The sequence below is a fragment of the Ictidomys tridecemlineatus genome, chromosome 11 (assembly GCF_052094955.1).
Source record: "Ictidomys tridecemlineatus isolate mIctTri1 chromosome 11, mIctTri1.hap1, whole genome shotgun sequence".
NCBI classification, from domain to species: domain Eukaryota; kingdom Metazoa; phylum Chordata; class Mammalia; order Rodentia; family Sciuridae; genus Ictidomys; species Ictidomys tridecemlineatus.
Window position 1 is genome coordinate 1,597,484 of NC_135487.1, and position 27,777 is coordinate 1,625,260.

The 27,777-nt window shown below is 65.0% G+C and overlaps 1 protein-coding gene across 2 annotated transcripts; it reads right to left on the reverse strand.

The window, feature by feature from the left end:
• Nucleotides 1-4,971: 4,971 nt before the first annotated feature.
• On the reverse strand, nucleotides 4,972-25,880 carry Arhgef16 (Rho guanine nucleotide exchange factor 16). 2 transcript variants are annotated; one of them, XM_078025071.1, is made up of 15 exons: nucleotides 25,807-25,880; nucleotides 18,622-19,212; nucleotides 15,497-15,542; nucleotides 14,411-14,580; nucleotides 13,035-13,091; nucleotides 12,526-12,686; nucleotides 10,357-10,509; nucleotides 10,150-10,279; nucleotides 9,505-9,579; nucleotides 9,152-9,244; nucleotides 7,492-7,643; nucleotides 7,004-7,192; nucleotides 6,514-6,587; nucleotides 5,879-5,980; nucleotides 4,972-5,535 (listed from the first exon to the last, which is right to left on the reverse strand). In XM_078025071.1, the coding sequence occupies exons 2-15, from the start codon at nucleotides 19,192-19,194 to the stop codon at nucleotides 5,396-5,398; spliced, it is 2,115 nt and encodes a 704-aa protein (XP_077881197.1). In that variant the 5' UTR covers nucleotides 19,195-19,212; nucleotides 25,807-25,880; the 3' UTR covers nucleotides 4,972-5,395. The 2 variants fall into 2 exon arrangements, with proteins under 2 accessions (XP_077881197.1, XP_013220161.2); XM_013364707.4 differs by lacking the exon at nucleotides 25,807-25,880 and adding an exon at nucleotides 25,589-25,769.
• Nucleotides 25,881-27,777: the final 1,897 nt, after the last annotated feature.

Sequence of the window (27,777 nt, forward strand, 5' to 3'; positions counted from 1 at the left end):
TCTAATGGGCTCTCGTGGGCTCTGTGGGTTCTTATGGGTTCTGTGGGCTCTGATGGGCTCTCATGGGCTCTGCGTGGGCTCTGATGGGAGTGTTCACTGGCATCCCTCTAATGGTGATGGGAAAAGGGGAAGCTGTCGGCGTAAAGCCACCCACAGGAAGTTCTCAGGCCGAAGGGTGAATGATCCCAAAGGGAAGGCAAAAAGAAACCCCCGAGTCTAACAAATCCAAGACCATCAGGGGCAGAGAGAAACTCCAAGGTGCCTGGAGAAGAAAGGCCAGTGGGAACCAGGCCCGCGGTGGACTCTGTAAGAGAAACACCGAAGGCTGCAAACAGCGTTGTTCTGTAACTTCAAGAGACGAGGAATTCTGAAACCTGAATTTTTATGTCCAGCTAAACTATCAAGATCCATGAAGCCACCCATATAAGCCTGATTTGAAAACGCTCACTGGAAAATTTCCACAAGAGGGAGAGGATCCCAGGAGGGGGGTATTATTCACGTTCCCATGTGCCCTAGTGATTAAGAGAACCCGAATGGTCCTGTTAATCCACAAGGACCCCTGGACTCTGACACCATGGTGCGAGAGTGTAGGCAGGGACAGATGGAGGGGGAATGTCACCTGTCCTGGCTGGTGAAACCCAGTGATCAGCCACAGGAAGTGAGGGGCAGAGCCCCTCCAGAGAAGCAGGACCATCCAGTGGGAGGAAGGAAGGGACAGTAGAGCCTAGGAAGGAGACACAGGGTGCACGTGGTGAGAAGGGAGGACCCAAACAGGTCCTCTGAACTGTCAACAGATCCTGAGTAATGGGCCAGGTGTCGTGGTGCAGGCCTGTAATCCCAGCGACTCAGGAGGCTGAGGCAGGAGGATTGCAAGCTCAAAGCCAATCTCAGCAATTTAGTGAGACCCTAAGCAACTTAGTGAGGCTCTGTCTTAAAAAAAGGGGGGGTCTGGGGATGTGGCTCAGGGAGTAAGCACCCCTGGGTTCAATCTTCAGTACCTGCCCCCCACCAAAAAAAAAAAAAAAAGAGACCCTACTGATGGACTAATGAGGAGAGGAGAAAAAGGACCCAACTAATCCACTTCCATGCCGAGGAAGGCTGGGTAAGAGTTTTAGTATTTCAAGGTGACAAGACTGTACACACACACACACACACACACCACACACACGAGAGGTTCAGAATTCACAGAGCAATGGTGGGTAAAACAGGATGAAATAAATCATCTTACCTGGTGGTTTTACCGTGCTCTTTAAAAAAACCAATAGTTTAGGCAAATAAGATGGCGAGGATCGAACCTGAGTGAGCTAAGTGAGTCCGCACGTGCGTTTCATTCATGTGTCACACACACACATTCACCCTCACTCAGCATGGAGAGAAGTGGCACATTTAATAAAACCAGGCTTTCCTTCTTTGAAGACTAATAAGAAAAGAAAAGCATAGAAGACTGATGATTTTGAATATGAAACAAGAAAAACAACACAGAAGAAGGAGGGAGAATGAACCCACCTGCTGTAGAGAGCGAAACATAAAAAAAGATCAAGAGTCTTTGAAACAGGAAAGGGGTAAACTGGAGAACCAGCCAGGAGCACACCAGCCCCGGAGTGGACGCAAGTGGCCAGGAAGGTCTGCACCTCGCTCTGGCCCGGCGGTGCCTGATGCAGATGCTGGCAGGGGGCCAGGCTGTGAAGACACCGTGGACTAGTCTAATGTGACTGGTTCCGGGGACTTTAAATAGAGGAAAAGTGGCTTCCCTGGCCTGGGGTGGATACTGATGGCTAAAACCAGGCCGGCATGAAATAGAGAAGCGAACTCCCAAGTGAGAACAGGGTTCAGAACTAACGTCTGGCCTGGCAGGCGTGGCTCGGTGCAGAGCGCTGGCCCAGGCTGCGTGGGGCCCAGGGCTCTGTCCTCGGCGCCATCAAACAAACAAACCAAAACAGCTCATGTCCTCCTGGTCAAACGGAAGAGCGCCGGCAAGGGGAGAGGTCAGGCCGGAGGCGTTCGGATGCCAGGTCTCGGGAAACCGGGTACAGAAGGGGCACTGACCATGGTGGCCAAGTACCAGGGTCATGGTTAGTGGAGCCACAAGTGAATCTGGGTCTGTCCACTCCCTGCCATCCAAGGGCCTCCCACTCCTACCGCGTGCCCACGGCTTCTGCTCAGCTCCCAGCTCCCCCCTTCCCCACTAGAACGCGGGGTCTGGGGAGGCAGGGGCTTGCCAGCGCCCTGCTGGACACCCTGGAGCTGGAGCAAGAGTTGGAAAACAGTGCCTGCAGCCCCAGAGCTCAGAGGCCCCAACAGGGCTGTCCGGTGAGCACTAGGTGCCAGGGTCTGCCGTGAGACAACTTGCTGTGATTTTCAGGGGGTGGGATCATCTAGAAAAGCACCAGCCAAGGGCTGCAGTTAACAAGATTCACCAGGGTTGGCAATAAAGCCATGTGTCATATACATTATAAAGCCTACAGAGGTCACCAGGCCTTCAACATTAGCCAAATGGGAAGCAGTTTGAGACACTCTCACCAGGGCAACAAACCCACAGGCACATGGGCACGAGCCTGGCACAAGGATTTCTACTCTGAGTTTTTAAAGACCTAAACAGAAGCATATCTATACATGAATAAGGGACAACTGTGATGTGACAGAGGGGACCTGCCAGTCCTTGCACCTGACCTGATTCCAACCTGTTGAATCAAGGCCCGGCCATGGAGTGCACATGGCTCTGGGGAAGCCTCTGCCATGTCTAAAGTGGTCCAGGTCCGATGTCGAGTGGGTTGGCAGGCAGAGATGAGGACATGAGCAGGGTCACGGACATGCCAGCAGTGTGTGGGGTGGGACAGTCTTGCTACCACCGGACCTCTGCTGGGGCTGTGGGATCTGGGGGTCGTGTCCCAGGGTCCGGCAGCAATACCTCTGTTAGCCAGCAGAGGCGCCCAAGGGTACACTGTGGCTGGCAAGAGAGGGAGGGGCTGGAACCAGGGAGCCAGAGGTGCAGAGCAGCACCGGGGGTCCCACAGTGGGGCCGAGATGGGCAGGGCTCCTCCACGGGAGCCCTGCCCACAAGGGCACACAGGGCGGGGCGCCCCAGGGCTGGGAGGGGTCCTCACTGGCTGGGCTGGACACTGATGTTTGCAAGATGGACCACAGCCCTTGTCCCCACTCCCTGCAGACGCAGGCCCATGTGGCCCCAGGCTGGCACACCAGGCAGTGCCTGGTCCCACTCCGCCCGTCCTGAGACAGGTCTTGCTGGAGATGGCTGGTGTCATTAAAAGCCTTGAGGGTCCTCTGTAAGCCCAGTGACCCCAGGAGTGGGTAGAGAGATTTGGGGTCTCTGTTTCCCCGAGTGCAGTGGGGATTCCATGTAGGCTAGGGCCTCCCTGGATCACGCATCTGGACAGGAGGAAGGGTGGCTAGGCAGGCCTGCCCTGGGTGTGGCAGGATCCTCCACAGGACCCCCATTATCGGGAGGGGAGTACCTGACACAATGGGTGGGCTGAGGCAGAGGGTTCTCAGTGGGGGACCACGTTCCATCAGGCTGTCCCAGCTGTGGACTGGGACTGGCGGGGCCCGGCTGGGCCTGCCCTGCTGGCAGCCCTCATACCTTGGCGGTGGCCCCCATGCCTTGCTGGCAGCCCAGACCCTGTCCTTCCTCACTGCTAGGGAGGGTGGCCTATCCTGAGCAGACCTGGCTTGGGCTGGACCGAGGTGGCCCCAGCCACCCTCCAGCCCAGGGCTGTCCTTCCCCTGCTGATGAAGCCGTATTGCCCTAACCACAAGCAAGGACAGGCTTCAGAGGCAGAGCCCAGCCTGTGGCCACTTTGCTCCGCTGGCTGGACTGTGGTTGGGGGAGTCAAGTGCTAGGCCCACCTGCCCCTCCTGGACCCTGATCCTTGGGGTTCAGTGGTGAGGACTGGCAGGAGGACTAGACTATGGGGCAGTTGGGTTACCATGAAGACGAGGCCCGTCCTCCTGAGTAGGGCAGGCCACAGCACGTGAGCACTCAACACACACCCCCTGGTCAGCCTGCTTGTCCCACAGTAGCTGCAGGAAAGAGAAGAGGCCACCCGGTTCAAGCCTCAGGCAGGGACTGGAGGCTTGATGTGCCCACATGTCCAGGAGCAGGGGCAGCGGGGTCTCTCTCCAGTGGGTCACCCCCAGACCTAGCCTCTCTCTCCAAGACCTGCCCACCTCCTCGTGCAGTGCAGCCACTGACCACAGTCCCTGCCCAGGATGGTCCTACTTGGGCTGAACCTGGGCTCGGCCCTTCCAGCTGCCAGAGGCCACGAAGACCAGAGAGGAGCCAGCTCTCCCTCCGACTCAGTGCCCTCCCACAGGCCGTGCCCACCCCTCCTGGGCCGCCCCAGGGCCTGAAGGACCCGTGCGGCTCCATCACTGATGCTGGTTCGCACCCAGAGAAGATGCCCCCGACCTTCATGGCGGGTGGGCCTCTGCAGGTGCGGGGTCAGGGCAGACTCCTGCGTGTGTGGGCCCCCACCCAACAGCAGCAGCACCCAGGCCCAGAAAGGCTAGGGCGTCAGCACAGGATGCAGGAGGGCCAGCGCGGGCTTCCCACAGAGCTGGACCGTCCTCCCACCTGGGCAGCCCGGGTCGGCTCTGGGGCCTCTCCTACCTCTGTCCCCGAGGGCTCCCAGAGGGCTGGGGGATGCGTGAGGAAGGGGGCTCTTCACTGCAGGCCCCCAGAGGGGATCCCGTGGGATCTGGGTGCTCACCCCACCCCCCAGTGGCCAGGATGGGCCCTCCAAGGCCCTGTTGTCACTCCCCCTGGGCCCTCGCCACAGGAGCAGGGGCCACAGGCCTTGCCCAGGACACTCCAGCTGGTGGACAATGGCCAGAGCCAAGGACAAGCACGGGGTGACCTCACTCGGGGGCCAACCCCAATCCACAGCACTTTCAGAATTTCACCAGGACAAACGTGACCTTCGCCCGGACTCAGATTCACTGCAGAAATCCAAGTTCTGAAGAAACACTTTATTGTCATCTTAAACCTCAAAGTCACAGTATTCCTGCTGGCCCTTAGGTCTGGCAGCCCGCCTCTCAGGACAGGGCCCCTCAGCACTCAGGCCTGCCTGTCTCACCAGGGACAGGAGGGGCGTGGGCAGGTGGTGGCCTTCAGTCATCTCTATCACTGAGCCTGGGCGTGGCTGCCCCTCGGGTGCCCAGCAGGTGGGTGGCAGGTGGCCAGGGGCTGGGGGCGAGATGCTGCCTCCAGGCTCTTCCTTGGAGGGTGGGATCCTCAGGCAGGGTCTCAGCACAGGAGCATGTGGGGCCCCGGAGTGTCCCACCAGGCTCCCTGGAGCCAGGGCCACGTTCTGGCTGGGACTAGAAGCCACAGGTGGCTCTGGGCCACAGGGGGCCACAGGGGGCCGCAGGGGGCCGCCTACACGTCGGTCTCCACCCGCAGCCGCTCCATCCTGCGCACGTTGTCCTCCACGGCCACACGGCTGGTGATGCAGCGGGCAAAGTCCTCGGGGAACCAGCCCATCTCTCCGTCTCGCAGCCTCTCTCCAAAGAGCCACCCTGACAGAGAGAGTGGGCATGAGAGGCGGGCCGTGGGCACTCCCTGAGCCTGGGCAGTGCTGGGCACTGACCACCCCCAGGCCGCCCATTAAGAGGGACGTCAGGGCCGTGCTTGTCCCACTCTGCAGGCACACTCGGGCCCAGCTGAGTGGGGACCCCTAAGAGAGCAGAGCCTCTCCCCACCTAGGGCAGAGCGCGCAAGAGCTGGCTTTTGATCCCGTGACTTGGGGATCCATCTCCCGTTGACGAGATGCTCGAGGGAGGAGGCAGCAGGCCCTGAGCGCACGTCATCCTGCCACCCAGCCTGCTCCACACCCGCCTGGCCCCGCCCACCCGTGCTCACCGGCCTCCTCCTCCATGACCAGGACCACATCTGCCTGCTGCAGTGTGATTTCGTCCGCCTCCTTCGCAAAGTAGGCCTTGGTGACCTCCACCTGGGGCAGCTCTGGTGGAGAGGGGCATTGGCCATCAGAAGTCCAGGCGAGGCTCAGCCAGGAGCTCTGTGCAGCCTGAGGCAGCAGGGTCCCTCCACCCCGCCGACCGCCTCCACAGACCCCATGGTCTACAGGGCACAGGGGATCCCAGCACACGGACAGGGCAGTGTCCCTCAGGCCACAGGGGTCCCAGCACACGGACATGTCCCTCAGGCCAACACAGGCCCTCCAGAGGCTGCAGAACAGGACCCTGCCTTCAAGGTCAAAGCACCCAGCATGGGCAGAAGGCACTCCTTCCCCTCGGGGACAGGGCCGGGCCAGAACTGGGTGCCCGCCTGCTGTGTGGCCTGTGCTCCATCCCAGATATGGGGCAGGCCAAGGCCTCTGAAGGGGTGTGTGTGCTCAGGTCCGCACACACGCATGTGCACATGCAGACACGCCTGAGCACGCTGCCGGGGCGGGTGTGGTGTGCACCCCGGGCTGCACAGTGCCTCTCCTGTAGGCCGCTCCCACCCTGGGGCTGCGTCTGCAAGCCCCCGCTCACCTCCTTTGTTGGTCAGGCCCTTCCACTGCTTCTCCTTGTAGGTAAGCGCTGTGATCCACCGGGCCCGGTCACTCCTGGGGGCCACAGAACAAGAGTGGCCCACCCTTCAGGGGGATGCCATGAGCCCCCTGCGGCTGACCTGCCCACTGTCCCCAGCTCACGGGCTCCAGCCTCCGGCCATCCACCTCACTGCTCCAGGGCAGGGTGCTCCTGCCTCAGGGCCTTCGCACAGCCATGCCCCCTCCTGAGCACTCCCTGCTCCCCTCCTGGGGTCACCAACCCCCCCACACCCCACCCTGCCTGCTTTTCCCCTCCTACACTCCTCCTCCTGGTCACTGGACAGTTCAGTCCTCTATCTGCTGAGGTGCCCTCTGGGGGAACACAAGCACCGCGTGGCGGGCTGTGCGCCTGTCCAGGGTTCTGCACCCGTGGCAATGCCTACAGGTGTGGACCTCAGGCCGCCCCTCCCCAGGAAGCCCCCCAGTCTTACGCGGAGTCCGAGGACAGCAGGATCTGCTCCTGGCGGCCCTCACTGTTGCGCAGCAGGGTCACCTGGAAGGGGTGCGGCACGGAGGAGCTGCGGTTGCCACCCCCCGGCAGAGAGGCCTCCGAGGGCTCCAGCTTCCTGACCTGGATGTGGTCCATCTGGGCATAGTCCTGGACCGCGTAGCTGTCCTCGCTGTGGGACACGGGCAGTCAGGGCTGCCCTGCAACAGCTGGGCTGGGCTCCGACGGACACTCCGAGGTCTCCCTCCCTCCCCTGAGCTGAGAGGCCGCAGCCTTGGAGCCCTGCCCGGGGCAGCCACCCAGGCTGGAGGAGCCAAGGGCCACGCCACCTCGCGTGCAGCAGTGCTGAGCCTCGAGCCTGGGGGCTCGGCTGCCCTCGTCCTTCTGGCTCCCGCCATTCCCCGGCCCCACCTCTTCTTGGTCCTCTCACCCCTGTCATTCCCGACTCCCAAGGCTCATGGCCAGGCCCACCTCTTCTTCTTGGTGACCACCAGGACGTCGCTGAACAGGAACAGGTAGCACGTGGGCCGGCTGGCGAGCTTCCTGAAAAGCCCCGTCTCCTCCACCAGGAACAGCTCCCCGCGCTTCAGCAGCCAGCGGGAGGCGGAGATCAGGGGGAGGGACTAGGGACAGAGAGGACAGATGAACAAGGCCCCTGGGGGGACCGACGGGTAGTGTGGGGTGGGGGGCAAGCCGGCTGTCCAGCTGGCTGCCCCGTGGAGGCTGGGCAGGCTGGGGCGAGAGGTCCCTGGGCCTCGGATCAGGGCTGCCCAGTTGACCGACAGGTGCTGCGCTGGCAGGACGGCCCCATGCAACCTCCAGTCATGCCCACTGGACACTGGCTCAACGTTCAGCCTGCCCTGGGGACAGAGACCAGTCCCAGGGAGGGCGCACACCACTTCATCCAGGAATGGCAAAGCTGATGGCATTTACACCATGCTGTGCCCCTGGCATGAGGCCTGGTCAGGGGCCAGCTTGGGATGGCCACATGCTAGTACCTGGTGCTGACCTTGACTCAGCAACAGAGCTGCCTCCCACCCTGGGGGCCTGGGGCCAAGCTGGTGGAGAGGGATGGGGACCAAAGGACCCAAATAAGAGGGGGCAGGAAGATGGGCCTCTGCTGGGCTGGGGGCCCCGCTCCCGGGCTGGCTCCCACCCCCATCCAAATGCTCTCCTCCTGGACACCCAAAGACGCGCCAGTGACTCCCACCTCTGGGCCTTGGCTATGCGTCCCCTACCTGGACCAACCTGCCCTCCCCAACCCAGGCCCATGGCAGTGCTGGCTTCAAGACCAGGCTGGGGTAGAGCCCCACTCGCGGTCAGCCAGGCCTGGGACCAGGACCTTGCTGAGGCTGGGTGTGCCGTGGCCCAAACGTGACAGGATCAGGAGCCGAGCACATGAAGGGCAACGTCATCGGACGCCTCCTCCACAAAGTCCACCCCAAGCAGCCCAGGAGCCTGCTGCCCTGGTCAGGACCTCCGAGGCTCCACTGCATGGTCCTGACCTGGGGGGCCTGTGGCTTATCTCCCAAACTAGGGCACCTCTGAATGGACAAAGGGGTGCCAAGTGGACAAAACACCAGGACCACACTCTGGGGGGTGGCTGCTGAGCCTGGGCAATACAGGGGTGAGGCCAGCTGTGGGTGCTCAGGGGTGGTCTGTGGAGGCCTGGATCTGAGTCCTGCCTCCTGGGGAGGCTGCCCAGGCCCGGGAGGGCGATATCTGCCCCCTCCCCAGAATGCAAGCCCCATGGGAATCAGGTCTGGGCTGGCCTCTGGCCACTCCTGCCCCCCTGTCCTCAGTGTGGCCAACAGGGAGCCCTGGCCCAGGAGCAGCCACAGGCCAGGCCTGCTGCCCACTGCCTAGGTCAGTTCCCTGAGGGCTGGGCCTGCCCTCTGCCCACTCGGGGGGTCGGAGGAGTGCTGCGAGCTGAGCGGGTGGTGACAAGTTCCCACGGGGAAACTGCCCCAGGGACAGGGACGGGCACAGGCCCCAGGTCCCTCAGGCCAGGCCCCCAAGGCTTCTCTCCAGCTCAGGCCCCACAGGTTGGACCCCTGACCCCAGGCGGACGGCAGCAGGGAGAGGGGCCTGGGGTGCGCAGGGGTCTGACGGCGTCTGGGGCAGCCCCTACCTTGACCTTGCTGAAGTCCAGCTGCGTGTGCAGCGTGTACATCTGCTCCGTGCGCTGCATGGTGTGGGCCCCCTCGTTGCACTGCCTCACCAGCTGCAGGAGAGGCGGCGGTCAGCAGGGGAGCCAGCCTGCCCTCCATGCCTGGCTCTGCGGCTCTCGAGGCCCGCCCTCCCCTTCTGGTGGCGCTGGGTGGGCCTGGTTCGTCTTGGGGTCTCACTGACTGGGCAAGTCCCCTGGCCTCAGTGTCTCCACAGTTCTATGAAGAGCTCGGGACGGAGGACCCGCCCCCCCACGCTGCCCCAGGGTCTGTGCCACCAGGTGGGGTGGGGGCAGTCCCTGCCCTGACCCCTCACCTTGCTGATGGCCTTCAGTGCCCGGCTGGCGGCCTTGTATCTTTCAGGGTGGCCTTGGGTCTTGAGGCACAGCGTCTGAGGAAGACACCAGATGCTAGGGCCCTTCTGGGGGTCTGCAAGAAGGGAGGGCTCCCCTATTCCAGAGCCTGGGTGGGCTGCAGGGGGGTCGAGGGCTCCCGAGGGTCCCTTCTGATGTACACAGCCCCCAGGTGACCCCAGGCCCTGGGCTCAGCAAGCCAGGCTGATGGGAGGAGTGGAACCGCACAGCAGCCCTTCCCACCGGAGGCCATCTCCCCCCAGCCTGGGGAGCAGCCCCCGGAGGCCCGGTTTTACACGTCCAGGGGCCCAAGAGTCTGAGGTGCCACGCCTCAGTGGGGACACCTCCTTGAGCACTCCGTGTGCAGCCGGGAGGCTCAGCTGGGTCTCATGCAGCAGGTGGCACATGTGTGCTCTCTGGGTGGTCGTGACCAGGGTGCCGACCGCATGTGACCCCGACGGTTCACACCTTCTGGTAACCGCTGTCATAACTGACCAATTAACGCAGACCAGCAAGCGTGGAGGAGGGGTGTTGGGTGGGTTCCCGCGGGCGAGGGGACGGCTGTGCCCAGGCCATCTCCCGGCCGGCTGGCCTGGCTGCACACTCACGTCCGTCAGGAGTGGCAGCCGGGTCACCCTCTGCATGGGGAGGATGAGGAAGGAGATCATGGGCAGGCCCCCGCACGCAGGCTTCTTCTCGATCTCCCGCAGGACCTCGCGGAAGGAGCTGTTGCTGCTTCTGCAACAGAGGACACAGCTGTCCCTCCAGGGGCTGGCGGGAGCCTGGCGGTCTGCACAGATGGGGCGGCCACTCACGTCAGCCTCTGCAGGGTGCGCTGCTGGTAGACCTCGTTGGAGCAGTAGGCGACGTAGGGGTGGAAGTGCTGCTCGGCGTGCTCCTCCAGGATGTCGCTGATGTCCTCCACACACACCTGTGCCTTATGGCGCTGCTCCAGGGCCTCGAAGAACCTTCAGAGGGAGGCAGGGCGGAGGGCCCATCTTGGTGGGCCGCCCCGTGAACACACGTAACACGGACGAGCACAGGCACACAGAGGTGCACACACACGCGTGTGCACACGCAGGCTGCTCAGCAGGCCAGACCCCCAGCCCGACGGGCCGAGGTGGGAGAACTGGGTGTCCTGCGGCGAGCCTTTCAGCCCTGCCCGGGGAGCCCAGGACACACCAGCTCCTCACAGGCCTCCCTGGGCCGCTCCCTGAGCACCTGCAGCTCTGGGCCTGCCCCTGGGAATAAGCGACAGAGACGCAGCGTCCAGCCCCCTGGGCACACAGAGGGGCTGCACGTGGAGCCTGGAGGGACAAGGCAGGCCACCTCCGCCAGCCAAGCTCCCTAACTTGGCTGGAGGCCGCTTGGGGTGTGTGCATCAGGCTTCGGAAACGGTCCACCTTCATGGACACCCAGTTCTAAGTGGGCCGCCCAGGGCATAGCAGGGGGCCACACTTGGGCTCCTGAAAGACTCCTTGGAAGTGACCACCACCCCTGACCTCCTCCTTGAGGCAGACCCTGGCCCAGGATAATGAAGCTGAGCTCATCTGCTGTCACTAGGCCCCTGTCCCCCCTGGGTTCGGCTGGACCTGTGATGGCTGCCTGGCCGGTGGGGCCTTCAGTCCATCCTTTGGATGCTCACGGTGCCAGACCCCGAGCCCTGTCCACCGCTCCATGCCCTGGCCAAGGAGGTGGGTGTCCCCTCCCCACCAGACCTCTGTTCACCTGAGAAGCCCCCTCCTGGACCCTCCACTCACCCAGGGACCTCACTTCCCATGAGCGGGAACCCTCAGGAGGCATGGCCAGGGAGGCCGGGCAGAGAGGACAGTGGGTCAGGAGCAGATGGCCCCAGGTGAGCGGGTGGTGACCCTGAGGAGCGCGCTGCCTGGGTGAGGCGGACCAGTCAGCTGGGATGCTTCAGCGAGGTCTGGGAGATGCGGCCACCAGACACTGACCCCCAGTAGTGCCGAATTCCAGGGGAGGCCACTGTGAGTGGCCGGGGGAGGTGGCCAGGGAGTTCCACCCCAGCAATGGCCAGTCCAGAGCCTTCAGAGGCCAGAAGTAAACACGACGCCGCCTCACAGAGAGGGCTGCCCTGGGGGAAGGAGTCTGCGTGGGGGTGGGGTCAGCCTGAGGGGCAGCTGCCACCCAGACAGTTGGGGTTGGAGGTTCCCACAGCAGTAAGGGACGCTCTACAGGAAGTCCCCGTCTCCAGGGACAGGCCAGTGCCTGCTCTCTGACCCCTGAAACTCCTTGCGGGGGAGGGTGGCCCCAGGCAGCAGGCTCTGCGTGGGGCTCGGGAGGTCCAGGCTGCCTCTGACTGACGGAGCCGGCAGCCATTTCCAAGGCCCAACCCGAGGGCTCACCTGACCACCCACCCACCAGGTCAACCAGCCTGAGGCAGACAGTGGGAGGAGGCCCAGGGTCTCCCGGGCCGGGCCGGCCTCTGAGGGGTTCCACGTGGTCACGCACACACCCCACCACGGACCTGAGCCTGCACGGCCGGCCCTCCCTGCCCAGGCCTTGCAACCAGAGCCCAGCCTGGCCACCAGACACTCCTGGACAGAACCTGACCTGGGGCTGCAACTCGAGGCTGCTGGAGGCCGGGCACCACGGGCACTGCTGCCTGTGCCCTGCAGACCTCGGCACACGCTCTTGGAGGCCCTCCGTGCCCAGCACACATGGGAACCGGCACGGCGTGGGCCCGGGCTGTGCCCTAGGGGTGCCCCGGCTGGTGTGAGTCTAGGACTCCCACCACCCTGCTGTCCCCACGGTCAGCTCTCAGGGGCCTCACGGGCCCATGGGCTTCAGCTCTACCAGCCAGTGGCCGCTCAAACAGCCCCAGGGTCACAGGCCAGGTTTCAGCCGCCTCAGCTGGCCTCACAGTGACGACTGGCTAGGGCAAGGTGGCCTTCCCAGGGACCTGGGCGTGTGCGCGGCGCAAGCCATGGCCCACTGTGGGCGGCCGAGCCAGGTCTCACTTCTGGCTGGCGGCCAGCACGTCCAGGATGTTGGAGAAGAGGTGGTGGTGCTCGGTCTGCGTCATGGTTGCCCGCAGCTCCCTGGACTGCAGGAACTCGGCCACCAGGATGCCCAGGCTGTGCAGGTAGGAGAACTCGGACGTGAGGATCTCGAAGATGGCCTGTGGGGGGAGTGGACGGTGAGCTGCCCACCTGGAGGAGTGTGCCACTGAGGACGGGGTGGAGGAGGGGCAGGTGGGGCGGGGCCCTGGGTGACACGCTGGACAGGGCCGTCAGGACAGCCTTCCCCAGCTGCAAGGGACTTCCCCGGGTCTGCCTTCTGGTGCGGCCACTTGTGAGCTACGTGAAACAGGCCAGGGCTCCCATCCTCGTCCAAGCCCGAGGACCATGAGCTGACCTGAGGGGCTGACCGTGCCTGGCCTGGAGGTGGCCCATGGGGGTGAACATCTCCGTGGCTCTCCCCAGGGTGTTGGGTGGCCCACAGGGGTGGGCAGCACCCTCTGCCTTACCTCCTGCCTTTTGCGCTCCTCCGTGGACAGGCTGTCCAGCAGGCCCGACTCCACCACCTGGGGGGCACAGCAGGGGGAGCCAGGCTGCACCTCCTGGAGGCTGGAGCCAAAGTCCCCACTCTGTCCTCGCCCTGGACCACAGCCCGGGGAGGGTGGGCGCTGGGACAGTCACCCCACCGAAACACCCGCAGCCACCTGTGCCCAGCTCAGAGCCGAGCACGCCCCTCACCCCCTCTTCCTTTCTGGACACCGTCCTGGGGCAGGCACAGCCCCTGAGATCCACCAGGTCACCAGGGGGATGGCCAAGCGGGCAGGCTTCTCCTAAGCACCTGAGCTGGGGAGAGGGGCAGAGCCCAGGGGAGGGGCCACCAGGGGAAGGCGGTGACACTGAGGTGGGGCCACAGGAGCACTCCGCCCTCAGTGCCATGGCTCCAGCTGCCTTGGCTGGAGCCTGGCTCCCTCAAGTCACGGCACACCCTGTCCCTACGAGCATGCCAGGACAGGTGGCCTGCCACACGGCCTGAGGTGCTGCCTCTCAGGACCAGGGCTGCCCTGATTGGCACTCTCCTCCCACGGGGCTGGGCAGAGGCCATCGACAGTGCCCGGGCCCCATGCCCCATCCTGCCCAGCCTGGTCTGGGTATCCGGCCGTGCTGCTGGGTGCAGCGTGGCGGCCCCACCAAGGGGGGCCCAAGCTCAACTCCCAGCAGCCAGTAAACACGCACTTTGGGACCTTTCTGTCTGCCAGGGGGGTGTCGGGGGGGTGGGGAGGGCCCTGCCTTGCCCTTCTGCTGGGCCCCCAGGGGGTCCCACAGCAGGCACGGAAGGTCCCCCACAGGGACGGCAAACAGAAAGCCCACTGTTCTGAGAGGAAGGGAAGCCAGGCCCACCCTCGACAGCCACCACACCCATAGCCCTGGGGGACCAGGCTCATGAGCCTGTCCACAGCGGCCAGCTCTGCCCCCAGCACCCCTCAGGCCTCAAGACCACTTCCTGGACCTGCTCTCCAATGAGCCCAGGGCCCCGCGGAGCAGGGACGTCAGACGTGGGAGGGGAGTAGCCACGTCCTTACTCAGCCCTGGAGGGCTCTCCCAGCAGGACGGCCCCTGTATCCACAGTGCCCTGCAGGTCAGTCCCAGCAGGATGCCCCTCACGCATGATGACGGGAGATAAGCTCACGTGTCCCCAAGTGCTCTCCTCCCCCAGTGACCACCCCCAAGGTGCCCTCATGGAAAGGACAGCTCCAGGCTCTGGAGCCCCCGGTGGGCCTGGCACAGCAGGGGACCTGGCCACCTCCCTGTGAAGACCTGGCCGTCCTGGGAAATGCCAGGGGACCTCCTGTAGCCACCGGCTCGCCTCGGCCCGCCCTGGCCCTACCTCTGGGAGCTGGCTCCAGGTGATCTGGGCAGGCCGGTAACTCTTGACCACGATGGTGGTGTCCACCTTCCGGGTGCCCCCAGGGCTGGAGGGCTCGTCCAGGAGGTCATCGTCAGACTCGTGGGTGGTGTTCAGACCCCGCTCCCGGATCTCCTGGTAAAACCCGGGGTCTGGAGAGGGGAGCAGAGTTACCCCCGTGCCTGGGGGCTGGGAGCAGGCCAAGCCCTCCCCTGGACCCCCCAGCTCCCCTGAGAGCATCAGGCAGTGGGCACTCAAGACTGGCCTCCCTCTGGCCAGCTGGCTCCCATGCCTAGCAGGGACGGCCCTGGAGGCAGGTGGCAGCCGGGTGTGGAATGTGGCACCTCTGGGCCAGGGGCCAGCTGACAAACCGGAGCTCTTCAGGGTCTGCCGGGCCTGGCCTGGGGGGCAGGCTGGGCCTGGGGTGCTAGGTGCTGTTCTGAGCGCCTGTCTACACCGCATGCCCACATGGCCAGGCTGTTTCCCAGCTCAGGCTGCTGCCATCAACTCGCCCTGAGGCCCGGGCACTGCTGCTGCTCTCCTGGGGACAATCTTTCCCCAGGTGATCACACAGGAGGCCCAGGTCCTTGCTCCCAGGCTATGGCCATCCACAAAGCTTCCAGGGGTTGGGGGGTGGAATTCCTGGGGGCCACTGGGCCTTGGGACCTCTCAGGAGAGGCTGGGCCTGGGGCTCCGAGGCCCCTTTCTTTGCTGGGCCTCACTCTCTCAGCAGAGCAGGCAAAGCACCAGCCATCACCCCCCTCCTTAGCCCTGACACGCACCAGGCGGCCCTCAGACCTCACAGATCCCAGGCAGAGCACAGCGGGCAGAGTCTGTGCCTGGCAGGGCTGGTGCCCTCTGACTTGGTGGGGTGGGGTGCTTGGGTGAGCGTGGGACTATCTGTCCTGTCCTTGGGACTTTGTGGATCTATCAGGTGGCACAGTCACATCAGCCCTGGGACCTCCGTCTCTGGCCTGGTGCCCCCTCTGAGCCATCAAACCAGAGCCACCCCGACCCGCCCAGGAAAGTCCCAGTGAGTCTGGCTCCAGCTGCCTCAGGGCCACTTACCATCCTTGAAGGAGCCCTTGTGTGCTCGTTTCCGACCCAGAGTCCTCTGGCAAGAGAGGGGACACCCCAGTCAGCAGGGAAGGGGAGGGCGGGTCACAGGGACTCTGTTCTGGGGACCCAGAGACCCGGGCGAGACCTGCAAGGCCAAGCAACCAAGCTGAGGCCTGGACCGGCAGATCCAGGAGGACTGCCTGGGGGAAGGGCAGAGCTAGCCCCATGCCAGGGAAAGAGGGCATGGAGAGCCGGGCGCCCGGGGGACGGAGGGGAGCCGAGGGGGGCAGGGGTGGGCATCTAGGGGACAGAGGGGAGCTAAGGTAGGCAGGGGTGAAACCAGGGGGACGGAGGGGAGCCGAGGGGGGCAGGGGTGGGCATCTAGGGGACAGAGGGGAGCTGAGGTGGGCATGGGGAGTCGGGCGCCCGGGGGACGGAGGGGAGCCGAGGGGGGCAGGCTGGGCACCCAGGGGACGGAGGGGAGCTGAGGTGGGCATGGAGAGCCGGGCGCCCGGGGGACGGAGGGGAGCCGAGGGGGGCAGGGTGGGCACCCAGGGGATGGAGGGGAGCTGAGGTGGGCAGGGGTGAAACCAGGGGGACGGAGGGGAGCCGAGGGGGGCAGGGGTGGGCACCCAGGGGATGGAGGGGAGCTGAGGTGGGCATGGGGAGTCGGGCGCCTGAGGGACAGAGGGGAGCCGAGGGGGGCAGGCTGGGCACCCGGGGGACGGAGGGGAGGTGAAGTGGGCAGGGGTGGGCACCCAGGGGACAGAGGGGAGCCGAGGGGGGCAGGCTGGGCACCCAGGGGATGGAGGGGAGCTAAGGTAGGCAGGGGTGAAACCAGGGGGACGGAGGGGAGCCGAGGTGGGCAGGGGTGGGCACCTAGGGGACGGAGGGGAGCTGAGGGGGGCAGGCTGGGCACCCAGGGGACGGAGGGGAGCCGAGGTGGGCAGGGGTGGGCACCCAGGGGACAGAGGGGAGCCGAGGTGGGCAGGGGTGGGCACCCAGGGGACGGAGGGGAGCCGAGGTGGGCACCCAGGGGACAGAGGGAAGCTGAGGTGGGCAGGGGTGGGCACCCAGGGGACAGAGGGGAGTCAAGGTGGGCAGGGGTGGGCGCCTGGGAGGGACGGAGAGGAGCTGAGGGGTGCAGGGGTGGGCACCCAGCAGGTGGGCAGGCTGGGAGCCCGGGGTGACTGTGGGAAGCCGAGGTGGACAGGGGTGGCTGGCAGAGGGCAGAGCAGGAGCAGAGGGTGGGGTGGGACCTGGGCTGTCCCAGGCCTTGGAGAAGAGGACCTGGTGTGGCAGGAAGAGCAGGACTGGAATTGGCCATGATCCCAGGAGCCAAAGGAGGGATGGCAGAGGTGACCAGGGGACAAGGCTCTTAGGGAGTGCCCGCCCAGCTGCCCCTCAGAATCCATGCTTCTGCAGGGACACAGGGTCTCACAGGTGCACGGTTCCAGGGAAGCCAGCTGGTCTCTGGGTCCTCAGAAAGCCCCCTACTGCGGGGCGTGGTGCTCCCGGCCTGCTCCTCCCGCCCGGGCCTCCCCGTCCCTCCTCCTGTCCCCCCAGGCCCTCCTAACTGCTCTAGCCCTCCTGTGCTCCCGCAGCCCCTACCAGCCCTGGGGGTCTCACTGCGGCCCCTCTGTCCTATAAACTGGACAGGGCCAGGGACGGAGCTTGCTGTGTTCGGCTGAGAGCCCCAACAGTGGGGGGTCCTCAGGAAGTGGGTCTGGGGGCGGGCCATGGTGAGCAGATGAAGAGGCCCCTGCATGTGGGGCCTGGGGACGGCGTAGGGACATGTGGGGGACAGAGGGTAAGGGGCAGTGAGTGTGGGGGGCACAGAGTGTGGGCTGGGGGACAGTGTGGGACACATCATGTGGGTCTGGGGACTGTGTGGGGGCACACAGTGTGCCCCAGGAGCACCGACCGTGGCCAGAGCAACCCCTGCAGAGGTCCCGCAGGGTCTGGGGTCTGTCCACCTGGGAGGCACAGCAGGGGTGGCTGTGAGGGAGGACCGTGGCTGGCTCTGGGAGCACGAGGACCTGCCTTGGCCACCACAGGCCCACAGGGGAGGCTGGTGGCGGCCACTGCTCTGAGAGGTGGTCTTGGCTTCTGGGCTGCAGCCGGGAGCAGATGCCCCTGAGCGCACGTAGCCTTCCCACGGACACGGAGCCTGCTCCTCGCGCCCACATGCTGCTCTCTGGGGCACGCCACAGAGGAGGGCTGTCCCCTTCACTGACACACGGGTGCCGAGGCCCAGGAGGCCCAGGAACTTGCTCTACTTGCTTGAGGCCACACCGTGGCAGAGCCCCACCCCAGGACATTCACAAAGGCCTGCCTGCCCCTGAGCCTGGGTCCGCTTCTGGACAAGTCGGAGCAAAGCACCGGCCAGGACAGACCCCTGTTCTGCACAGGGAAGAGCTCTGAGTCAGCCATCTCGAGAACGGAGAAGGCCCCTCCCGCCCCCGCCCCGGGTGAGCAGACCAAGCAGACGGGCAGCGGGCTCGGGAGGCCCTCAGAGCCGGGTCAGGGCCAGGGCAGCTCGGCCAGAGCACGCGTCCTGCTCCGTGGCTGCCTGCAGCCGAGGCCTGGTCCTCTAGCCACGGGGGAATGATGACACAAAGGGCAAGGGATATGGGTCCAGGAGCCCCTCAGGTCCCTCTGTCCCCCGGGGCCACAGTGACCAGAGCAGCCTGGCCACACGACCGCCCAGGGAAGTGTGTGTGCTGGCCCAGGGCCACTGAGGCAGGCAGGGGGTGGGGGAGCAGCAGCAGGGGTCAGGCTGAGGACGTCGGGGCCGCAGGAGGCCTGCGCCAGGGTGGCCGCTGTTACAAAGCCATCAGACAGGTGGCAACTGCCAGGTTCGGAGGGGGTGGGTCCCTCGGGGCCTCTGCTGCCCACCCTGGGTGGGAGGAGGGACGCTACAGCCTGAGACCTGGCAAAACCGCCAGCCTTCGCGGCTCCGCTGCCCGACAGGACGGGACGCTCACGCTGAGGGTCTGACCACAAGTCTCGGCTCGGTGAGCTTGTCCAGAGCCGGCACACAGTAGGCTCTCGGTGACGCAGATGTGGGTGCAGGCGAGGGGGGCTAGAGCGTCAGGCCACCTTCCTGTCTGCGCCTGGAGGCAGGCCCCTACCTTATTTTTGGCCTGGCACCGGGCGGGAGGCTGGCTGGACTCCTCGGCCAGAGCCTGGAGCTTGGGGCTGAGATGGAGGGCGTCCTCTTTGCTGCGGGGGGCCTCCAGGCCCTTCATGGCCGCCCGGTAGGACTGGTTCCGCAGGTTTCGCTTCAGCATCCCCACGGGGCCCACGTCCACGTCCATGTCGTCCACGGAGAAGCTGGGGACCGAGAGGAGCTGGGGGTCCCTCCGTGCGGCCTCCTTGCTAAGCATAGCTGCCCCAAAGCTCTGGTGGCGGGCTGGGGCCTTGGCCCTGCTGGCCACGGCCAGGTTCCTGGGGATCATCTGCTGGGTGCCCTTCTTGAGGGCTGCGGGGCTCTGGGTGCTGAGGACGATGTGTGGGGGCTCCTGGTCCCCCGAGGGCGACGAGGCCTCGGGCTCGAAGGCAGCATCGGTCCTGGACCTCAGGGAGCCGCGGACTATAGGGAGCTGGGACGCGGGGTTCCCGTGGGCGTCCAGCCGCAGCTCGGAGTGGAAGCGGTGTTCCAGCAGTTTCTCCTCCAGAGCGCCGTCCGAGTGCCGCTGGGACATGCTGGGCGGCCACGGGTCCTGGAGTGGAGGGCAGAGAAGGGTCAGCAGGGCCTCCTCCCCAGGCATCTTGGGGGTCAGCCCTCCCACACCTGAGCATCTGCCCGATGCGCCAGAGCCCGGGTGCAGCCCCAGGGGGCAGCATGGGCAGGGTGGGGGCCAGAGGGGGCAGTGACGCAGGTTAGAGCGGAGCAGGGCAGGTCATCGGCAGATCCAGTCCCCAGGACCCCTGGCGGCCTGCACGGAGGCGGGACAGCCTCACACCTGCTCCTGTTCAGGGGCTCATCAGGATGGAGGCTGGGCCAGGCTCCGTGGTGGAGGGAAGGCCTGGAGTCCACCCTGTGTCCTCTGACCGCAGCACAGACCAAGTCCTGAGCTGGTGCGTTATGGGTACACAGGCCCTGGGGACTCCCACAGACCAGGATTAGAACCTGGCTCAGCCCTCGCTGCTGCTTGGGACACCTGGTGGCATGGCCACTGGGCCTCCCGGGGCCACTTCCACATGGTGGACCTAGGACAGCTCATCCTGGGAGCTGTCCCGAGGCTGCGTGGCAGTGGCACGGCCCCACCTGGCTCAGCGCCCCCAGGACCTGCCTGGGACACACACTGCTGCACAGAACCAGCACCGGGCCAGACCTGTGACGGCCGCCTCCCACCCTGCAGCCAGGCTGGCCGTCCACGAGCCCCTGCCACACAGGCCACGGGCTCTGCCATCCCACGTTTCCGATGGCAGAGGGGCGGGTGACCCCAGGCACAGGAGTTGGGCACGAGCCCGAGAGCCGGGGACACAGCCCAGGACTCACACCTCCTGTCCAGGGCAGAAGCCCCAGGAGCCGAGAGTCTGAGGCTGGACGGCACGTCCCTCCCCGGGACGCGCTGGCCTGTCCCTCTTGGCAGCTCACGTCCTCCCAGCCCCTCCATCCCTCTGTCCTCTCTCGTCCCCGACCTGCCTGTCGTCCTCCAGCCCTGGCCCAGCAGCTCCTGCGGCCACAGGCAGCACAGGCTCGATGCCGCCATGGGTGCTGGTCCCTGGCCTGGCCCTCGTCCTTCTCTGGGCACAAAGCAGGGCCAACTTCTACCCACTGGGGAGCAACACAGTCCCAAGACTGGCTTTGGCCAGCGAGGAGGGACGTGGTTAGAAAGACACACACCACTCGGGGGCAAACTCACAGCCCTGGACCCAGGAGCATGGAGCATGTCCAGGTGGAGCCCCAGTGGCCTGAGACCCTGGTGGCCAAGACGTGTGGTGCCGACTGACCCAGGAGCAGGAGGAGCCGGAAGGCCCATGTGGACGCTGTGTGAGGCTCGCCTGAGGGCCAGTGCACAGGCAGCCAGGTGGGCCCTCGTGCCCGGGCAGGTCGGGCCAGGCCAGGCTGCCTCGGGCCACTGACCATGCACTCAGAGGGCCTGCTCTCCACCCGTTCCCCCTGCACAGGGCCCACCCTGCAGAGGCCTGGAAACCCCACGTCCTCAGGGCCCAGACACTGCCTCTCCTCAGCTCCGAAGCCTGCACATGGGCACCGCAGGGCTGCTCCCACCTGCGGGCACCAAGGTGGACGGGGCTTTCAACAGGCTGCATGGAGCGTGGACGTGCCAGCTCCCCACACGACACCAACAGTAGGAGGCCCCCGTCTGGGAGGCCTGAGGATCCAAGGCCATGTGGAGACGTCACGGCTCTAACCAGGTCCCTTTAATTAAAAACAAAACAAACCAAGAAGCCTCCACCCAGAGGACCCCCTGTCCAGAGCCTCGAGTGTGAGAATTAATGCCCAGAGTCACTGAGGGCAGCCGTCCCCTGCCATCTGCCCATGCCTCTGGAGAGGGGTCTGCCCTGGGAGGCCAGCAGCACCTCCTTCCCGGGGGAGGTCACAGCCAGAGGTGCAGACGGTGAGCTCCCGGGAAGACGGCGCGGCCCAGAGCCACATCCCACACCGCCGTCCGCTGAGGCCAGGCTGTTCAGCCTCTGCGGGGACCCCTCCCTGATGGGCGGGCGGCAGGGCAGAGCTGGCCACAGGCTGACGCAACTGCAGGACGCCAGGAAGCTGGCTGTCCCCACAGCCCCAGAAGCCACCACCCCTCCCAGGACACAAATTCTCTACTTCAACCACCCAGGAAGCCAGTGCTGGGAGCTCCGGCTGCGAGGGGAGGGGTGGCCCTGGGAGCCCTGGCTGCCCGGGAGGGGGAGGGCACATTCCTCAGTGCATTCCCGGCCTCCCTGCAGCCTGGCCTCCCCCAGAGCTGGTGACTTCCCTGATGCATGATGAGGGGCAGACCTGGGCAGGGCTGTCCCAGGATCACACGCCCATGTGAACCTGCCTGGACTCGTTTATTCTGGACTTTCATCAGTGCCCCAGGGTATGCGGCCTAACGCCCTGTGTGGTCCTTGACCATAAACAGGACGGGCCTTCCTCATGGCCACAGGGGGCAGGAGGCACCAAAGAGTCTTCACTGGGCCCGTCTCCCACCACACAGATGTCTGTCAGCTTTCTGAGCAGTGCCCAGATCTGGCAGGCGGGTGGCCTCTAGCAGGTGGCACCATCCCGGAGAGTGGCAGCCTCTCCCAAGAGAGGGTAAAGTCCACTCCAGGTCCAGAAGCTGCCCCAGGGAGCCTGTCAGGTGAGCAAGGCGCCACACCCACAGGCCCCGGGCGCTGCCTGCCTGGGACCCAGGGTAAAGCACAGCAGTGCCCCCAGGGGATGGCCACCTGTCCCTGCCCGCAGGGGTCCCCGGGAGTGGTGGCTGCCACGGCACTGCTGCGGCTTCTGTGCTTAGTCTCAGCTACACGGAAGAGCGACACGCACCTGTCTCCAAACCAGATCGCACCGGGTGCCTTCTGAGCCTGCCCGGTGTCCCCCTGCCGCCCATCTCCAGAGGCCACCACTGTGGGCCCCTCAGCTGGTCCCCAGCCCCAGCCCTGCCCAGATGTGGACTTGGCCTGCTCAGCCGCACAGCGCCGAGCCCCAGCCTGCCTGGTCAATGACCCCTCTCCTGTCCCTGTCCCTGCTCCTCTTGGTGAGTGCCAGGGTCACTGCCGGTGCTTCCCGACAGCACAGTCCCTACGGCAGCAGCCCCTCGCGGCTGGGTACCCTGCAGGCCTCCAGGTGACCCCGGCCTCCCCTGACCTCTCCCCAGGAGGGGACACTTGGCCCAGGCCTCCTCTCTGGCTGTGCCAAAGCACATCCTGGCCCTGTCCCAGGAGGCAGCTTAGGCAGCAGATTTCTGGTGGCCTGAAGACGTGCAGGTCCTGCTTCTGCCTTCCCCTGGCTGGAGCTGGATGAGGCCAGAGACTCCCGTCGGAGGTTATTTTCTTCCAGAATCATGGCGCTCCCTTCCCTTGTCTTTGCTGCTGGTGGAGCATCCCAACCCCCTTCTAATTTCTCTTGTTGAACTGTGCTTCTCTCCACCCCAGCCCTGTGAAGGGTTTGGGACCCCCCATTCATTCACTGAGTTAGGTGCCTGGTGGAACTTCCGGTCGGCGTCCCCTGTTTGGGGCTGCATGTGATTTCTCATATTATTTCTCGGTCATTTCTTCCACTCTGCTCTCTCTCTCAGGGCCCCAGGAAGACCAGCACACACCCGGGAGCCGCCGAGCAGCTCCCAGCCCCAGCCTGCTCTACTCCGCCTGCCCCTGGCCTCTGGTGCTGGGCCTCTGCCGGGACCCCTCCCTAAAGGTGAGCAGGCAGGGCTGGCCACATGTGATTAACAGTACTGAAACCTCTGAAATGTTCTCCCTGTTTCTTGTCTCTCTTTTACTTTTTTCATCTCTTTGTTCTCCTTTTGGGAAAATCCCTCTATTTAATCGTCCATATTGTTTCCATGTCCTCCAGAGATCTCTCTTCTGCCTTCTCGTTACTCTTTATTCATAGCACCCTGTTCTTGTTTTATGAATATAATGTCTTCTATTTACGTAGAGGACAGGATCACTTTTTCTTTTGAACAGATTTTCTTCTGTTAGCTGGCGGCTAGAGCTCGGTTCCTTACATATGCTCTCCTCCTGTGTCTCAGATACTCATGCACGAGGCGGCTAGAGCTCGGTTCCTTACATACGCTCTCCTCCTGTGTCTCAGATACTCATGCACGAGGCTGTCCTCAAACACCTGCGGCAGCTTCTGCTTCCTTTTAGGGAAGAGGCTGGTGGGAGGTAATGTGCTCAGTGCACACACCTGAGAGCCCATGTTCTGCAGTACTTTCTGGCACCCGGTCCTATCCCCACGTCTGCGTCCCGCGGACTCCTTCGGGATGTCCAACTCAGGAGCCAAGAGCTCAGACCCTCCTTCCAGCTGCCTTCCAAGCAGAAGCTGGCCACACAGTCTGCAAGACTTATTTCCCAGAGAGGCCATATGCTGTGCAGAGGCCACCTGGGGGTCAGAGGCAGATCTGCTCCCCAGCAAGGCAGCCTGGACTCTGAGCGGGGAGCCTTGTGAAGCCCTCACAAAGACACACCGCACCAGAGCTTCAGGTGGTCTGGCTGCTGTCCCCGATGGCCGACAAGTCTGTGAGTCCTTGCGGGGTGGGAACAACCTCCCGTTCAAGCCGGCCCCCAAAGTGGGGCTCACATCCTGAATTGATGGGTGAACATGGGACACCCTGTCCTTCTACCCCAGCCTCTGAGTCCAGCTGCCCTCACCCTATCCGGCGGGGCTTGGCCTCTCTCCATGTCATCCTGGTCAGCCCACAATGATGCCCTTGTGCTTGGTAATTCTGCCCAGGCCAGCTTGGGACTTGGAGTCCCACAGGATTGAGGGACAGGCGTTGGCTTGGTAAACCACAGCACACACCGGCGGGTTCCGCTGGCTCGGCAGCTCTCAGCGGGAAGCAGCTCTGCCCACCAGGAGAGACCTGGCAGTGCCTGGAGACGCTGTGCAGGTAGTCACCAGTCTGGGACCTGCGGGCTGAGGCCAGGGATGCTGCTGGCACCTGCTGTACCGGGGGCAGCCCCACACCCTTAGCTGGCACAGTGCTGAGGTGGAGAGGGCCCTCATGGCCGCGCAGAGGGTCACCTTCACGTGGGAGAGCCCAGCTCTGCACAGAGCCGGACTCAGCCGGTGGCCACCCAGCTGTGGCTCTGTGGCTCCCATCTTTAACTCCACCCCCATAAACCCAGGCCCCGGCTTGCATGGTCCCCGAGGGAACCCCAAAGGTGCAGGATGGACCAGAGCCCTGACCCTGACTGCTATCTGGACAGGTGACAGGTCACCTGCTGCCCCAGTCCCCAGCTGTAAAACAGCGAGCCCGACGGTGCTCCAGTGGCCCTCTCGCCCACTGAGAGGTGGGTGTCCCCCTCCCTGGCAGGTGAGGAGCCAGCGCAGCGGGAACCTGAGCTCCCGGGTCAGGCCTCCTGTCAGCGAGAGCCAGGCCAGGAGCCAGGCCCCAGGCTGACCTAGATGGTGTCTCTCGCCTGGAACCTGGTGAGCAGGGATTCTGGATCCGTCCTCCATGCTGCAGAGGGACGGTCACCTGAGCAAGGGAGGGCCAGGCTGAGCAGACAGAAAGAAACCGAAACCAAAACCCCCCGACTGGGTGGCCGCTCCACCAAACATGAAGGCAGGCTGCGGTCCCAGGGGTAGCAGGCCCTGCCGGCAGCGGGGACCCCAACAGGCTGCTTCCCGTGGGTGCCTGGTTTCACCACAAGGGCGGAGAGGGACTGCCCTGGGGACGCCCTGGCAGCAAAGGTCTCCCCAGATAGGCCCAGAGGGCGAGGGGCAGGTAGGCGTCCCGGCCACTCTCACCCGGTTCTCCGGGTGGCACCTCGTTCCTCCCAGGAAGCCCCCAAGACCCTGGCGTCCCGCAGAACTGGTGCGCCTGCTTTCAGCGCTCAGCACCTTCTCCAGGCTGTGGGATCACCGGAGCTGGTGCATGTGTCCCCAGAGCAGGACCTCTGCAGCTGCTGCCCTCGAAGGGGACTTGCCTATCACCCCATGTCACAGAGGAGGGAACTGAGGCTCAGAGGCTTATGTAACTTGCCTTAGTTCCCACCCAGCCAGGACCCTAACCCCGAGGACACAGGCTGGGCACCACACCAGAGGCGTCAGGGCAGAGACGGGTGCTGCCTGGGACCCTCCGGCTTGTCCCAGCAGGTCCTGCTGCAGGGACCACTCAGGGCCTGGCCTGTCTTGTCCTCAAGGCATCCTAACCTCCACTTTGGGTAGCGCCTGGATTGTTTACAAGGTCACAAGGAAGAGACCTGCCTAGGCTCCAGGTGGGACTGCGCAGCCACCAGCTGAATCCAGTTCCCGCTGTCAGGAGCCACGCAGAGGCCAGCGCTCACTCAACCTCACAAGGGACCTCTGTGCCCATTTCACAGACAGGAAAGGAGGCAGGGCCGCTAAGACCGGGCCCGCGGTTCCCATAGTTCGGGAGGCAACCCTCCCCACCGTCCCGGGGAAGCAGAGCTAACCGTCGGGGGCCGCCGAGGTGGGTTCTCCGCTCTGAACTCGGGCGACAGCAGGGCTCCTGGAGGGTCCCCTGCGGCTCCCTGGCGCCGGCGATTCCTTCCGCCCGGGCAGCGGCGCGGCGGGGCGCGGCGGGGCCGCAGGGCGCTGCGCGGGGTCGTCGCGGGCCGGGCGCGCGGAGGGCGCAGGGTCGCGGGCGGCCCGGGCGCGGCCTCCGACTCACCTGCCGGCGGGCTCACCTGCGCCGCGGGGCGGAGGCCGGCGGGCGGCGGGCGGCGGGGCGCGCAGGCGGCGGGCGGAGGGGCGGCTCCTCCCGGCGACCCTCCCACTTCCTGTGCGGCCCGGCGGGGCGGGCTCGGCGGGCGGGGCGCCCGGGCACCTGCCGCGCGCCGGCCGCGTCGCCGTCCCTCCTGGGCCGCCCACGTGACGCGCTGCGCCCCCGCCCCGCGCTCCGCTGGGTCGCAGGCTTCCTTCCGCGTCGCTCTCGCGGCCGCCTCCTCCAGGAAGCCTCCCGGGAGGGAGAACGGGCCGCGGGAACAGTTGGCCGCAGGAAGGGCGCGCCTGGCTGTCAGCGGGGCCCTCTGGCCACCTTGGTGGTGTGGTCGCACTTCCGAGTCCCCGCGTGCAGCACGCGGCCTTCCCTGGCCCCGGGTCCCGCTGTCCAGGAGCAGACTGTAGCACCGGGTGTCCAGGCTGCCCCCGGGGCAGGTGGACTGCATACTCTCCTGGGAAGGGCCGCCGAGAGCCCTGGAGGTGGGGTGGGGAAGGTGTGTTGAGGTCACAGCAGGAGCAAAGCCCTCAGGTGGAGGAAACCGGGCCAGGTAAGAGGCTGGGGGCAGGTGGGGTCAGACTGGACCAAGGACAGGGGCTAGGCTCACCCTGGGGCTGCAGGAGTCTCGCAGCTCTTGGGGCCGGTCTGCAGCAGGGCCAGCTGGGGGGACCGGTCTGCAGCAGGGCCAGCTTGGGGGCGGGGCCTGAGATGTAGCCTGGTCATCCTGCCTCTGCTGGCACCATCCAAGTCAGATTGTTACCTTGTCCCCTGTTGTCACTTTTTTAGTCACTCTGGATATGACGCTGAATCCAGATTCTTTGTCATCTCCAAGACACTTCAGTCTGCCCAAATCTCCCTCAAAATACGGCCATCAGAGCAGACCCAGTGCACACCAGGTAGAGGGAGAACACTCCCCTCTTTTGAAGACTATACCTCTGTTAATGCAGCCTCTTCCTGCTGTGGCTCTTACCTGTGCCTGCCCACAGCAGAGCCCAGGACCCTGTTCCCCAAGAGCTGCCCCGAAGCTGGAATTCCCTGGGTGTCAGTAGTTCTCCTGTATGTGGTTGTCCCCTGAGCAGGACAAAGGCTGGCACCAGCCCCGCTGGAGGGACAGGAGGGCCAAGAGCTCACCACCTGGGTGGCCCTTCACCTCCAGGCAGCTCCTGGGAAAGGCTGGTGGCTGCTGCCCCCAAGTGGTCCTCTTGGGCACTGCACCCACAAGGCCCAGCCTCCAGGAGGGAATGGGGTTGGGTGGTCTCGGAGCTTCCTGACCAGAGGGGAGACAAGGCCACCGGGGGACTGGAGCCAGATGGAGCAACATAGCCTGCTGGGGGTGCTGAGGCCCAGAGGGGAGGCCACGGCCTGGCAGGAGCCCAGACGGAGCCTGGCCCTGGCCACTGGTACTGTCCTGTGGAGCCCTCCTTGAGACCTGACTCAGCCCCTGAGGGTTGTCCACACTTGTACCACTGACCGGTTGTGCCCACTGGCCATTCATGCCCACATGGGCGTCTCAGCCACCTGAGCTGGCTCTGTCTCCAGATGGGAGGCTTGGGGACCCAGAACCTGGCCCCGGCTGGCACCCACGGCCCAGAGACGGCTGTGCGTGGTCGGATCACACTCCTGCTAGTTACAGGTCCAGGGAGGTGGCTGCCCCTCCCTGTGCCTCTGTTCTCAGCTGCCCAGTGGGTCCCAAGAGGATGCTGGGGACCCGCCCCCGAGGCTGAACCCAGGGCTGGGCTGGGTGCCGAGGTGGGAAGGCACCAGCCGAGACCTGCGAGGGACCCCCAGGGAGGGAAGGACTGGGAGGGCTGCCAGCAGGCCTGGTCCGTGCACTCTGCACTCATGGTAGGGCCAGGGGCAGCGGGTCCAGGGAGTGGGCACTGGGTGGCACAGAGCCGATGACCCTGGATGATGGCAGTAGGT